Raw genomic sequence first — 15641 nt, 5'->3', positions numbered from 1 at the left:
GACTCTTAGCGGCCCCATGGACTGCAGCCTACCAGGCTCCTCGCCCGTGGGATTTCCCAGGCAAGAGTACTGGAGTGGGGTGCCATTGCCTTCTCCGTTGAGTACTGTAATATCCTGTAAATATATCCTAAGCAGGTTTGTTTTCAGCACTGATGGAAAGCATCAGTGTTGATTTTGTTTTGTTTTTTAAGTTGCCAACAGTTGTATGTTTGCTGATTATTTATGACCTGAAATAATATATATGTTCTTCTAAGAAGATATTTTGTTACATAAGGATGACTTTTTTATACAACAGAATAAATTATGGCATTTCTAGTTCCAAAAAAAAAAAAGCCAGTGTTCTTGCCTGGGAAACTCCATGGACAGAGAAGCCTGGTGGGCTACATACAGTCCATGGGGTTGAAAAGAGTTGGACACAACTTAGCAACTAAATAACAACAACCGATGAACCTGTTTGTGGGGAAGGAATAGAGAAGCAGATGTAGAGGGCAGACTTGCGGACACAGAGTGGGAAAGGAGAGTGGGACGAATTGAGAGTAGCACTGACATATATCCACTACCACGTGGGAAACAGAGGCGGGCAGCTGCTGTATACCATGGGGTGCCCAGCCTGGTGCTCTGTGATACCTAGAGGGGCGACATGGGTAGGTGGGGGCAGGAGGGAGGGAGGCTCATGTACATATACTTATACCTGATTCAAGTTGTTGTATGGCAGAAACCAACACAACATTGTAAAGCAATTATCCTATTTAAAAAAAGAAACTTCAGGTGAAAAAGATTTTATGACGAATTGAAGTTTTAACATACTTGTAATACCCAAGATCCACTGCTATATAAAAATATTCCATAGTCTTCGTCATAATAAAGCTACCAGTCAGTTTTCAGTGTGCTTCTCCTTTGTTGACAGGAGACAGGATGATCAGGCAAGCCCGTGTTCTTGGTTGAGTCTGAGAGTATTTGCCATCTCCAGAAGAGGAGGTGTCAAGTGAACTAGGTGTGTGGTAATTTAAAATCCATGGTTGTCTCTATTCATTTAGATATTCAGCAAGAATATTTTTTTAATCTTAGTTTTTGACTGCATTGGGTCTTAGTTGTGGCTCATGGGCTCTGGTTCCCTGATCAGGGATTGAACCCCGGGTCCCCTGCATTGGGAGCCCAGAGTCTTAGCCACTACACCACCAAGAAAGTCTCTCAGCAAGGATTTATCAAGCAGTGACCATGTGCCAGGTGATGTTGTAGGTCCTGGTAACGTGCCCTGAATGAATGTGATAAAGAACTCTTCCTGAAGCTTAATCAGGAAACGTAGTCGGAGAGACTAATAAATCATTTTTACTAGTGGTGATAAGAAAAAACCAGGCAAGGGTGATGGGATAGGTGAGCTTGGGTGGGTTGACATTTAGAGTAAGATGGTTAGGTCTGTGGGTGTCTGGGGAGAGCCAGGCTGAGGGAGGAGCACAAGCCTTGGTCCACAGGACATTCGCGGAGTAGCTCGGTGACCACGGTGGCCAGCAGGGAGACAGCGAGAGGGGAGTCAAGGATTGACCCCCAGGGTATTGGCGTACGCAACTGGAGGAAGCTGTGAAGTGTGCTTGGGAAGCAATGTGTACTTTTCTAAGGCTACTGAATTCGTAATTTTATAAGCTACTAGTCACGTCAGAATCACAGGCACGGGGGCACACCTTCCAACTCCACTGGTTCTCTGTCCTGGTCTCAGAATTCCTTCTCATCTTCTCTGGTGCCTTCTCAAGGAATTCCATTACACTCACTTACATAAGCTTCACAAGTCTTACCCTGTAATTCAAGGTAAGTATTCACAACCTTTAGTCTTTTTTTGTCTGCTCAGTCCCTTTCTCCTCTCTGAAAATGCAGACCAGCTGGACACCCCAGGCTATCTCAGAGCCTTTGTAAATGCTGTTCTACCTGGAGGGCTCTTCTCCATCATCTCTGACCATCCTCATAATCATCTTCAAAACTCAGCCTAAATGTCCCTTCAAAGTTTTTCCAAATATTTCACCACTGCAGTGACTTCCTTTCATCATCAGTTCAGTTCAGTTGCTCAGTCGTGTCCGACTCTTTGCGACCCCATGAATCACAGCACGCCAGGCCTCCCTGTCCATCACCAACTCCCGGAGTTCACTCAAACTCACGTCCATCGAGTCAGTGATGCCATCCAGCCATCTCATCCTCTGTTGTCCCCTTCTCCTCCTGCCTCCAATCCCTCTCAGCATCAGAGTCTTTTCCAATGAGTCAACTCTTCCCATGAGGTGGCCAAAGTACTGGAGTTTCAGCTTTAGCATCATTCCTTCCAAAGACCATCCAGGGCTGATCTCCTTCGGAATGGACTGGTTGGATCTCCTCGCAGTCCAAGGGTCTCTCAAGAGTCTTCTCCAACACCACAGTTCAAAAGCATCAGTTCTTCGGCGCTCAGCCTTCTTCACAGTCCAACTCTCACATCCATACATGACCACTGGAAAAACCATAGCCTTGACTAGACGGACCTTTGTTGGCAAAGTAATGCCTCTGCTTTTCAATATGCTATCTAGGTTGGTCATAACTTTTCTTCCAAGAAGTAAGCGTCTTTTAATTTCATGGCTGCAGTCACCATCTGCAGTGATTTTGGAGCCCCTCAAAATAAAAGTCTGATACTGTTTCCACTGTTTCCCCATCTATTTCCCATGAAGTGATGGGACCAGATGCCATGATCTTCGTTTTCTGAATTTCGAACCTTAAGCCAAATTTTTCACTCTCTAATTTCACTTTCATCAAGAGGCTTTTTAGTTCCTCTTCACTTTCTGTTATAAGGGTGGTGCCATCTGCATATCTGAAGTTGTTGATATTTCTCCTTTTATTATAGTCACCTATAATACCTCTTTTCATCACCAGGCCAGCTGTCTAAGAGGACACGTTTCTGATTCATGTAGATTCCAGAGTACTCAATGTCATGCCTAGACTGAATATTTGACTTGCACTTCCCTGGTGGCTCAGATGGTAAAGCGTCTGTCTGCAATGCAGGAGACCCAGGTTCGATCCCTGGGTTGGGAAGGTCCGCTGGAGAAGGAAATGGCAGCCCACTCCAGTATTCTTGCCTGGAAAATCCCATGGATGGTGGGGCCTGGTAGGCTACCGTCCGTGGGGTTGCAAAGAGTCGGACGTGACTGAGCAACTTCACTTTCACTTTCTTTCACTTTCCATTACTATTTGGAGTCAATAAAATCCAAGAGAATATAAGATGAAATATGGAATTAATCTAATGGTTAGCACATGCCCTATATTATAGTGCACACTGAACTCTAAAATTTTGGTTGAGTAATGAGTGAGGATAAGGCCACAGACAAATAGCTTTGGCCACTCATTGGAATAAGATGAACTTTCCCATCTAAGCACACCATGTCTTACTAGCGTCTTCTTAGCTTATTGTGAACTCATCACTTTCAATGTCAAAATTAATTAGTCCTGTGTTTTCTCTTAATGGATATGACATTCTTTCCTACTGCTCCTATGTTCCCTGTCACACGTCCAGGGGACCTCCTACTTCCCCAAAGTAGCCAGCTCTTGTTAAAAAAAAAAAGAATGATACTGATAAACATGAAGACAATGAGTTCTTTTCAGGTTCTTGTATAAACTGGTAACCCTCTGTCTCTATATACTTTTCACTTTTAATTTCACTCAGTGTTTAGGTATGAATTGCAAGTAGAAATAAACTGCCAAATGAAAGGCAGAAAGATCTCTTTATATGAAGTAAACTCCTGAGACGAGAGCCCTTTGGACATCTCATGCCTACAGCACTCGGTACGTTCATATTAGTTGCTTAGGTTTAATGTGGGGAAGTGAATGCCTGGTTCTCCCCATCCTACTTTTATTCCTTCTTTTCCACCCCTCCTTTTTTTTCTATTTTATTTTTTGGTATGGGAAAGGAGGTACACATAAGCAGTATGTTTCAGTTTCAGAAAAGCTTTAAATTCCAATACTTGTGGTGGTTACATTGAAAATATTTTAAAATAATTCATCACAGGGACTTCCCTGGTGGTTCAGTGGTTAAGACTCTATGCTTCCAATGCAGGGGATGTGGGCTCAATCCCTAGCCAGGGAACTAGGATCCCACATGTGACACAGTGTCATTCCCCACCCCCACCCCCTCTTTGAAATTATTTTGCAAAGGTAGAATTTCATTTCACTAGAAAATGTATGTTATACGGGCATTTTAATCCAACAACTTTTTAGTTGGAAAAAAGTATCTTTCAAGATGGAAATGGTTTGGGTATAGAGAAATATCCTTTATCCAAGGTGAAAACCTACCTATAGGGGTTGAACATTTTCTGGGTTTGCCTCAGGCCCATCCTAAAGTGCATAAAGACAAAGACTTGAACTATGAGGTCTGTGTGAATTAGACTATGTATCTCTCCTTGCATAAATAAACTATCAGAAAGAGAATGGCAGTGATGTCTTGACAGAGAAGGAAATGAAGAATCAAGAGCGGCTATGATGGAAGGAGGCAGAGGGAGTGGGTGAGTCAGGCTGTCTTGAAGTGGCACTCTAAATATTTTATTTCCACCAGTTACAGTATCTACATTTTTAAGTCCAGTATATTCTGCTTTCTTTTAAATCATCATTGGGCTCTATAATGTAATTTTATATCATATATTATTAACATTTGTAAGAAATTCATGAAATTACTTCTAAATGTGATCAAAGTATAAATTTTCCAACTGTATAACTTTTGCAACACAACATGCACTGTGTGTCACTGTACAGAAATCTGGCTAGAAATCTGTTCTAACAAATCTGAACACTGTCACTCCCCTGTGTAGTTTTCCTTAAAAAAAGAGGAGCCGATGTTCTTGTAAACAGTACACTGTGAAACGTAAAATTTGATAATTCCTAAATAGCATCTCAATATACACAACTTGAAAGATTCTCCTACGGGCGTAGTCACTTTACATATCTAGCGATCCATGAGGACAACACTTATAAAAGGCAACATTTGTGAAAAGGCCCCCCTCCCGCAGCTGGCTTGGTGTTGCTGGAGTCAGAGCTTCAGCCACTGCCCATTTCTGCTGCATCTAGAGGTTGGAAGCCGGTTCCTCCAAGGCAAACGTCAAGTAATTCGACTTTGTCCAGATGACTGAACAGCCAGGCTTCACCACTTCCTTCCGACAGATTGTCTAGGTTGGGTTACTTCACTTTGAGGTCAGTCAGGGCATCAGAGATCTCGTCGGCCTGTGCAGAGATGCTGGCCGGTGTGACGTGGAGGTGGATGTCGTACTGCTGGTCCAGGCCCAGGTAGCAGTCGCTCATGAAATACAGTGTGTAGATATACCTAACATACAACAGAGGAACAAAATGGTGAAACCACTGTGTTCATCACGTGTCTGAGAAGTTGGCTTCAGTCGTGTCTGACTCTTTGTGACCCTAGGGACTGCAGCCCACCAGGTTCCTCTATCCATGGGATTCCCCAGGCCAGAGTACTGGAGTGGGTTGCCATGCCCTCCTCCAGGGCATCTTCCCTGCATCTCCTGTGTCTTCTGCAGTGGCAGGTGGATTCTTTACCACTAGTATCACCCAGGAAGCCCATAGTGGTGGTCTCATCACAGTCACAGTTAATTCTTTGGGGATAAGGATTCTGCTTACCTTCCAGGTACTTCAGGGGTATAAAAAGAGATGGAGACCACGTGATGACTTCGGACATAGCCCACTCTTTTCAAAGCGATAAGTTCTCTCTTATCCACTTCTCCTAATATCAAAAACCATCCTTCATCCTTCGATTTGGGAAATCGAGGAGTAACTGCATGGCTGTCTTGCTTTCCCTGTAAACCAGAAAAAGGAAAGATAAAGTATCAAAATGGCTAGATTTTCTATACCACTTGGTTGTGGTTAAAAGGCCATGTTGTCTTTCTTGGCAGCCATAAATCTGAGTATCTGGGCTGTGTTTCATTTTCAGGTTTGGTGTATTTGCTATGCCATCATCTACCTTTTTTAAAGATTCTCAAAGCACATTACAGCCACACTACTACTTTGTGGCCATAACCACCAGGATTATTTGGCTCAGAACAGAAAACTTTTGAATCTTGACATCAAAATAAATTCTGACACCATTCTTGTAAAGAAAATTAATACCCTATTTGCAGATGAACAAGCTGGGATACAATCATATTAACCAAATCTTCCAAAGCTTTATATACAAGAAACCAATACTTGGGGGAAAAAAGTCAACTGAAGCTGGACTCTGGAATCTGAAGATAATAAACACTGTCATATAAACATGTTCCCCCACTACCCAAGAATAAAACTACATGAAAAAGCACATATTCCAATATGGCAATATTAAAAAGTCCTTTCTCTAAGGAATGGGAAATTGTGAGCCAAGCAAATTGTAAAATATATTAATCACCACCACCCAAGATTAGATATCTCTATAATGACAACACTTGAAGTCTTTTATTTTAGATTGATTTTTAGAAAATCAAAGATTCTAGAGATTCCTTAAGACAATGAGTTTATGGTGTAAAAGATGCTAATAATGACATGCTCTCAATCAGACTTCACTCAACATTCCAGAGGGAGATGTTTCACTGAAGGCATTTTAAAAGAGAGGTCAGAGAGTAATATATTTTTTATAGCACTTAGAAACAAAATTTAGAGTTTTTCTAGCATGATTAAATCTAATGTTTAAGTACTAATATTATGGTAAAAAGAATCTTATTGTCAGAAATGTTTGCAAAGGCCTCAAAGTTCTCCCTCACTAGTGCTCCCAACATACCTTAGCTGTACCTCAGTATATGGTTAGTCTGGGCACTGTATTACGTTGCTTGAGCACCTCTGTTGAGAGTGAGCCCCCTGAGGCTGGGGGTGTGCTGTCCAGCTATTTGGGACTGGCCTCGTTTCTGTCAGTGTGTGTGCACATGGCAGGTACAAAGCAAACAGCGACTGGAATCAGAGAACTCTGGATGCCCATCCTGCTCCCATATTTTCTGACTCTAGGACCTTGGCAAATTCCTAAACTCCCCAAGTCCCATTATTCTGTAAAATGGGAAATCACATCTTCTTACATAGCAGTGATAAAGAAAACTCTTCAGTCTTTTTTTTCTCTCATGATTTTATCTTTATAATTACAATTGCCTTTTTTTTTTTGTAAGTTGGGATACCTTAAGTCATCTAAAAATGCTCATATGAAAGCCTCTGAAATGCCAGAGGCCAATCAGTTCATACTTACACTGACTGATTTTTTTGAATTAGAAATCAAATGAGATAAGACTTAAAGGCACAGTACTGAAAAGACATTTTAACAACAGAAAGTTACTGATCATTTTGTGTGTGAATACAGGGAGGAGAATATGAGTGAACCACAACCTCATTCCTGAGGGAGAGTTCTAGATATGGGAAAGCCCCTCTCCCTGGGCTAAGGAGAAGGCAAATTCTTATTTTGATGATCATGGGACTTCCCTGGTGGTGCAGTGGATAAGAATCCACCTGCAAATGCAGGGGATGCGGGTTCTATCCCTGGTCAGGGAGGATCCCACATGCTGCACAGCAACTTAGCCCATGCCCCACAACTACGGACTCTGTGCTCTAGAGGCTGGGAGCAGAAACTACTAAAGCCTGCATGCCCAGGGCCTGTGCTCTGCAATAAGAAGCCACTGCAAGGAAGTGTGACTAGAGGAAGCCCGCTCAGAACACACTGCAACTAGAGAAAGCCCGTTCAGAACAACCAAGACCCAGTGCAGTCAGAAATAAACAAATGATTGCTGTGGTCCAAAAACCAATTTGCCCACATGTTGTGTACTAACATTCTTGAAGGGCTCAATAATTATTGTACAGTAGGATAGAGCACAGTAACTTAAAATATAAAATTTTGGCCTATCTGCATGTTGACAGAGCTCTCTCATATGCATTCTAATGAAGGAAGCAGGCAGATGTGGCAAAGGAGACACAGAAAAACTTAACTAGTATCTTCTTCATCTGGGGTGTGGAGTGAAAGTCTAGATTTTGAGATTTCCTCGGGCCCTGAGACTGCTGTGGGCCTGGTATAGGGCCAAGGAATGTGTACTCTTAAAGCTACTCTAGGAAATTCTGCTGAATCTGTACACCATGCTCTGAGAACAGGACTCTAGGCATTATATTATGATGTTCCATGGGTATTCTGGGGTTGAAACATGGCACATGAGGAGAAGTGACTCATTTCAGAAGACTGACTCTTGCTGCTTAAGGCCAGTTGAGGAAGCGGGATCTGAGAAGGGCACGGAGGCATTAGTCACATAACAGACATGTGTGCTGGCGCGTGCTTGTATCTGGTGTGAAGCATTTGAGAATGGAAACCAAACACTCTACCTTGTGGAACCCGAGGCTGACTCTCTGCAGGCTGACTTGAAGCACATACTCTTGATCAGCGTGCAACCTGACCCATCTGTTGTCGCTGCGTTTGTCTGAAGCCACAGTTGTGATGGAGACCTCGTCGTGTCCCTCTGCGGCGTCATCCCACCAGCCTTTAACACTCAAGCCAACATCGATCACTGGCAAATGAGATAAGAAATTCCATGCCTGAATAAGAAGAGAAAAGAGTGGGGAACTGAAATGTAGTGAGCAACTAAGAAGTAGTGAACTTTTAAAAAATCAACCACTTTGTTCTCAGATTAATCTGGATTCAATGCAGTTGTAAGAAATAAAGCAGACAGATCCTGGGTACCATTCCCCAGTTTCCCCCAGGTGAGCACTTTTCACAACTACAGTACAAGTATGTATACCAGGATATTAACAGTGACACAATCTATAGCTCTTGTTCAGATTTCCTAGTTTTTCTTGTACTCATTTGTTTGTAAAAATAGTGTGCTTTTAATATTATTAAAGTCCCTTTAAAAAAACTAAGAAAGTATTAATCATTACCTAAACTTGTGATCCTTTTATCAGAAAACCCTTTGAGACAATGAGTGGCTACTGACTATACTAAAAAAGTTAGTTTTAAAATAATTGTTGAACTGGCTAGTTTTAGAGAAGCATCAAGTATATAAGCATTTATGTGACTGCTAAGGTGGAGAGCATTACTTGGGGATATAAAAGCAACTTGAAAAAATGCTGTGATGCAATTTTTGATGTCAGACAGCATCTTTCACTGACCATTTAGTGTACGAAATGGACGATTCTTTTGTTTTGATTCCAAATTATTCTGAAAGGAAAACATTTTATATGTTTGTATATTGTAAGGAAATCTCTAGGTCTAGGGTTCTTTCTAGAAACAAATATATATTTTTTGGTATTATCATATTGAGAATACCAACTTAAATGACACATATTAAAAGGAGGAGAAAATATTACCAATTTTATTCCTGCTCTTTTAATTAAAAATATTTGTGAAAAATTAAAATGCAAATAGTAAGTGCTTCTCAATAATGGGACTTCTCTTGTGGCTCAGCTGGTAAAGAATCCGCCTGCAATGTGGAAGACCTGGGTTTGATCCCTGGTTTGGGAAGATCCCCTGGAGAAGGGAAAGGCTACTCACGCCAGTATTCTGGCCTGGAATATTACATGGACTACAGTCCATGGGGTTGCAAATAGTTGGACACGACTGAGTGACTTTCACTTTCATTTTTCAAGTGCTTATCATTGTTGAATGAATGAATGAATTCCTAAGTCTATGGGAAAGATGTAAAAAAAAAACCTAATATCCTCAGATAATTGTCATCTTCTAACATTTATAATTATGTGGCAAATATCACCACTGGTCAACAAAACTCTCTATATTGGCTGTTTTATCTGTTGTTACCTTCTAAGTTAGTTTTTAAAAGCTCATGAATACTTTAATTTTTTCCTTTTATTTCTTTAATAATATTCCATAGGTATCCTTCTAGGCTTTGATTTCATATTCGCTGAGACTTTATTGCTGTTGAGTATACCACCTAATTGAAATGAAGAAGCCCTGATGAATCAAACTATCCCTCAGGAATTCAAAAAATGTAAATCCAATGCAAATTTTCAATTCAACACCAATCCTGTAACTTGTGAATCTGAAATTATGTTTGAAATAGATGCTGAAATACTCAGGCCACAGAACGGTCTACACGGTGCTTTAAGGTACAAATGATGGCTTATCCCCTGCTAGAACCAGCTGAGTCTAGAAGCTGTGCCACTGGATGTTCTTAGACTAGCCAGAGGGAGGACACAAATATACCATTTCTGTATAGCATTTAACTTTGTGAGACAACACAAGTAGCATTTATCATATGAAGTAAGACTTCATATTTTTCTTGTACCTTTAAATGAGTTAGCAATATAATAATTATTAGCAACTCACTGGAACTTTATTTTACAAAGCCCCCAAAAGTCAGATCTTGCTTTTATATATCTGTAATCTTTTTGCAGTGCTTAATATTATTATTTGCCATCTATAATGCATATGCATATATTTTTTGGATGTGTGTATACATTTGTACATACATATATACAAATATACATACACATACACACATACATAAGTATATAAAACATGAGCTGTTTTTAAAGAAATTGCTAAGACATTTCAACACCAGCCAAACATATTTATCTGTGGATTAATCTTCATCTATTGAATCAGGCAAGAGCACTGCCATGCATACAATTATTTAATTAGCAGCCAAATCCTCTGCCAGTCAGCAGCCGTTCCAGGCATACTGATGGGGTAGAAGATGCAAATCTCACAGTCGTACTGCTTTTTCTCATTACTACTGCAATTAGCACTTAAATTGATGCTTTAAACATACTAATTTCTGGAATAATTCAGGATTTGTATGTTACCTGGGATCGCCTCACTGCAGAGCCGACACCAGATTGCTCTGCAAATTGAAGCACTTTTGAGCCAAATAACCATCATCATATCAGACTGAGCCAATTTGCATTCGGTTTTAAAGATAACAGAATGGCAATTTATGCAAATAAATTAAGTAAGTTTACTTCTGATTTTTCCCTGAACTAATTATAACAATGTTCTAATTTTTTATCACATCTAAAACTTGGCTTGAAACCACTGTATGTTATGTTAGAAATCTGTTGTTGCTAATAGAAGTCTTGTTTTAAATATATTGTTTTTATTCATAATTTTGATGATAATTTAGCTAGAAAGGGAGGAACTTATTATGAATATTAAAATAGATTTTTTGTGCCAATTCTGGGTTCAACAGAAATTGAACAATCAGACTTAAATGCCTGTTATACTTTTTCCAAGTCTTGCTTGAAGTAAGTTCCACTGGGGTGGCGGCAGGGTCGGGGGCAATGACATGGTTTAGAAGTTTCTTTATTTTACTACATGTTTTGCAAGCCAATATGTTAATTATGTTGTAAACCCTGAACATTTACATGCTTAGGTTAAAATTGCTTAAGATTTAAAAGTCTGTATATGCCAAATATTTCTGGCATTGTTCATTCATATTTTTGGTCTTTCCAAAGATAGTTTGGAGCAATGACTTATGTTGTCTTTCACAACATAGATTTAGATTTTCCTGAGCTACAAAGTATACTAACAAGGAGTTTGTTTGAAGAAACACTTTAGAATCTAGGAACAAAAAGTGATTAAAATGAGGGGGGCATAAAAGAGTAATTGAGGGAGTTGCATGAAAATATATCCAAGTGTAAAAAAACAACAGAAAAACACCTTTAAGAAGGGATTATTGATAGAAGGACTCCTGGGCCATGTAGCCTAGATGACTAAGTCCTAGTAGGCCTTTCTCAGCCACTGTAACAGCATTATACTGAAACAACCTTCTAATAATGCAGCCGCTATTTCTAATTATTGTTACAGTCATTACTCTTAATACCATCTGTTGAGCTCTTATCCTATAACAGGACAGATATAGAGCATAAAGCAATTTACATAATAACATCCTGCTTAATCTTCCCAAGAATTTCATGAGACTGATATAATGTTTTCATGTTTATAATCATAGTAAATGGCAGGTGGAATTTAAACCCAGGAGAGTTTGACTCTGAAAGCAACACTCTTAAGTTAGAAAACTTTTGTGTAACTTCCCAGATAGAGTGAGAGAGTATCTAAACATGGAACTGATGGCCTTACCTGCTTCATTTTGGGGGCCGGTAGCTCTTTTTCTATCATGGAGCTGAATACATGGTCTTTCCCTGCACAGGCATGGATCAGTTCTGGGAGGCACTCAATGGACCCATGGTAACCAGCACGTGGGCCCTTCACACCTGGGCTCCATTTCCTAAGAAATAATATCAACACCAAATAATTCTTTCATAGCACAAATGAGATTTTTCTGACAATGATGGTTTCTATGAAGAGTTTAAAAATTAAATTTAGTGTATAACTTTTTAAAGACCACTATTATGAAGCTTCAAAATCAGGATTCTTGAAGGTATCAATCCAAGGCAGTTTTGCTACCATGACATAAAATGTGTGAATCATGTGTGAGCTCAGTAGAAAATCAGGATTGATAAGACAGGTGGTGTCTTTCTATAGGACGGCACTAATATGTGCTGACGCATCCATGTGGATAAAATACTGAACTGGAGCCCTGACCCGTTTGCAATGGATGCAGGCAAATGTCTCTAATACATTTACTTGAATAAAGTTTTCATTGTAAGTTGTTGACATCCTACAGTTAAAAGTATATTAGGGGAATATTTCAGATTTACAGTATAAATAGTGCTGGATCACCAGGAAAAGAATCTATCTAAATCTATCTTCTGTTTACATAGTAAGATGAAAAATATCCTTGAAATTAGACAAATACAGCCACTTTTCTGGGTAGCAATAATAAAATGGATCAAATCTCCTAGGCCCCAACCAGTTTCCGTAACAGACCCATGTGCTGTTGGGTTGGTACCCTAGTGTGTCTCCTCTACTGCTGAAACCCAACTCCAGTAACTTCCAGTACCATGTTGAAAGAGTTCCTGAAACTGAGCCGTAGACACGTGAGGTATCTACTTTCCCCAGCCCCAGGTCACCTGCTGTTGGTGTGGCCCATTCTCTGAACATGCCTTTTAGTTCTCAGGGACATCTCATAGCAGGGACTCGAGCACCATGGGATCAACTACCCTGAAAGCCAGTGTATGTCAGTCAGATGGAGGGACTTCCCCGAGGAGACCCCATGTGTGCCTGAGGTTCTGGTGACGAATATCTCTAGATGCATCACATGACTGCCACTCCTCGTCCAGCTGATGAGAGGCAGAAGGGTACGTGATAGCAAGCACAGGCAGACTCTTCTGTCCGTCTACATGACTGTGAAACAATATTTTGGCCACGCAGTATCTCTCAAGTGGTGTGAAAAGAAACATTTTCATTTAAACACTGCCAATCTTGCTTGTAGTATGTACCATTCTTTCCTTTGCTAAAATAGTTGTAGCCATGTACATGGGACCTAGGCTTCCCTGGTGGCTCAGATGGTAAATAATCTGCCTTTATGCAGGAGACCCGGGTTCAATCCCTGGGTCGGGAAGATCCCCTGGAGAAGGAAATGGCAACCCACTCCAGTATTCTTGGCCTGGGAAATTCCATGGACAGGGGAGTCTGGGGGGCTACAGTCCATGGGGTTGCAAAGGGTCAGACACGACTAAGTGACCAACACTTTCACCTTCTTTTCACATAGGACCTAAGAGTTGAATACTTTTATGATAGCAAAAACTCTTCTTATAGGTACAAGTTACATCTTGAGCTGCTAGATATATATAACTACTCAGTTTTTGGACAGTTTACAGATGCACAGCTTACTTTTGACAAAAAACTTCTGATCTCTCTAATCTATTCTGCAATGATAGAAATTGGTAATTTCTTTTGCTTTAGGTCACTTAAAGAACTTGCATAACATTTTTAAAAATGAAGGCTGGCAGAGCAAAGAAAGAGTTAAAATGAAGATGTATTTGATGTTGCAAATGGAAAACAACTTAATAGAAGGTTAAAATGAATTGCAGTTCAGCTTGAGGCCAATGATCAAATTTCAAGTGAGAATTCCATTGTCGCTAGTCTATGTTTCCCTCCGGGAAACAGGGGCATTTTAACTGTAAGGAATCAATATTCTAGGCACAACATGAAATTCAAGTGACCATACATGTAAAGGAAATGATTTTTTGAAATAAAAAAACCCAATTACATTGAGAATTAAAATACTTACCTGAAAATGTGCAGATGGTGGTTTTCTATGTGTGGTATTGTTAGGAGGGAGGAGTCTTTCAGCCACCGCCCCTGGATCACCATCTGCACCAGGTTGGTGATGTTCAGGACAGTCACCAGCCAGCCCTGGTGTGCAGCCACGTCCAGCATTGCCTGAACAGGGAAAACACACACGTTGTAAGAGTACCATGGCACCTTCCCTCTCCATGGGGGATCTGATATCTAGCTTTAACAAAAAGCTCCCAGGGTTATACCTCTAAATTACTACTAATCAAAAGAAGAAACCAGAAAATAAACTACAGTTGGACTGGAGGGAACATAGCGAAACGTCTGCAGTGAAACATTAGTGAAGCATCTCTTACAACATTTACTGCACATTACTTTGTACAAAATGCCAAATATTTAGCTTTTTTAGGTCAGCAAAGATTAGGCAGATAATATCGGCACTATAATAAAGAGAAAAACTCAGTGTACTTTGAGAGCAAATTATATATAATTCACTGTTATCAAGAGCACTAGCAGCTCCATTTAAAAAGTACATCTCAAGTGGTGGTGGTTTCATCACTAAGTTGTGTCTGACTCTTGCGACCCTATGGACTGTAGCCCACCAGGCTCCTCTGTCCATGAGATTTCCCCAGGCAAGAATACTGGAGTGGGTTGCCATTTCCTACTCCAGAGGATCTTCCTGACCTAGGGACCGAACCCACATCTTGTATATTGCTGGTGGATTCTTTACCGTTGATTCAAATCTCAAGTAGTCTTTCCCAAATTTAAAGGCAACAATGGTAAGGTGATAGGTCTACTTACCCAAAATTTATTTTTTTCCCAGAGAGCAGGCTAAAGGCAGAGCCCTGGATTTCAGTGACTATACTATGCCACACAGTAAAGGGGGCAGGGACCAGTGTACATGTACATGGGGAATGATGAGAAGCTATTCATATTAGTCTATACATTTAATCCAATGTTTTATGGACAAACAAACGGCTGCATTTGCTTAAGGCCAAACCAAACAGTGAAATCTTCTTTAAACAAAGGAGAAGTTTACACAGGCAAAGCTATTTCAATTAAATTAGATTCTAGTGAATGCTGGCTTAAAGACACATAAGTTAATATCATGATCTGAGGCAGCTAGTTTATACAGTTTTAGGAGTGCATTCTCTTGTTTTGGGAAATGAAGGTAAGAGAAATCAGATGTACCTCATAAATGCCTAAAATGATATTTCACCATCTCACTGATTGTAAAATATTTATAAAATGTACAAAACCTACATGTACATTTTTAGAAATGGTTCTTAAAGATTTATTATGCTAGTAAAATTAATCTGCCATATTACTTAGTACTTATTGAGTCAGACACATTTTCCTTCCAAGTTTTGAATTTCCTATTCTGGATTTTCTAATTTACAAAAACGTAAAATAGTTTAAAAAACATCTGGCTAAACCAATCTGTGGTCTTTTTATACATATTACAGGGAAATGGATCCACATCTCTGGGTATGATGGTTACTGTGATGGAATGGTCAAATTGGCCTTTAGTACCCATGAGCCTGGG

General features: G+C 40.2%; 1 protein-coding gene and 1 non-coding gene across 2 annotated transcripts in view; one reads left to right on the top strand and one right to left on the bottom strand.

Annotated features, from left to right (window-relative positions):
* Positions 1–2970: 2970 nt before the first annotated feature.
* Positions 2971–3042, top strand: TRNAC-GCA (transfer RNA cysteine (anticodon GCA)). Its single transcript has one exon. It is a non-coding gene; the product is annotated as a tRNA-Cys (tRNA).
* A 1478-nt stretch (positions 3043–4520) lies between these two features.
* Positions 4521–15641, bottom strand: part of ASCC3 (activating signal cointegrator 1 complex subunit 3) — a 341814-nt gene continuing 330693 nt past the window's right edge. The window contains exons 38-42 of the mRNA XM_069599227.1: positions 14091–14242; positions 12035–12182; positions 8326–8535; positions 5629–5804; positions 4521–5317 (exon numbers count right to left, since the gene is read on the bottom strand). Coding sequence (XP_069455328.1) covers positions 5173–5317; positions 5629–5804; positions 8326–8535; positions 12035–12182; positions 14091–14242 — 831 coding nt within the window. The 3' untranslated portion in view covers positions 4521–5172. The remainder of the gene's footprint in view (positions 5318–5628; positions 5805–8325; positions 8536–12034; positions 12183–14090; positions 14243–15641) is intronic.

Source organism: Ovis canadensis, chromosome 8 (genome assembly GCF_042477335.2).
Source record: "Ovis canadensis isolate MfBH-ARS-UI-01 breed Bighorn chromosome 8, ARS-UI_OviCan_v2, whole genome shotgun sequence".
Lineage (NCBI taxonomy): Eukaryota > Metazoa > Chordata > Mammalia > Artiodactyla > Bovidae > Ovis > Ovis canadensis.
The sequence above is the reverse complement of the archived record's forward strand: the minus strand, read 5'-3'. Positions and strand labels throughout refer to the sequence as shown.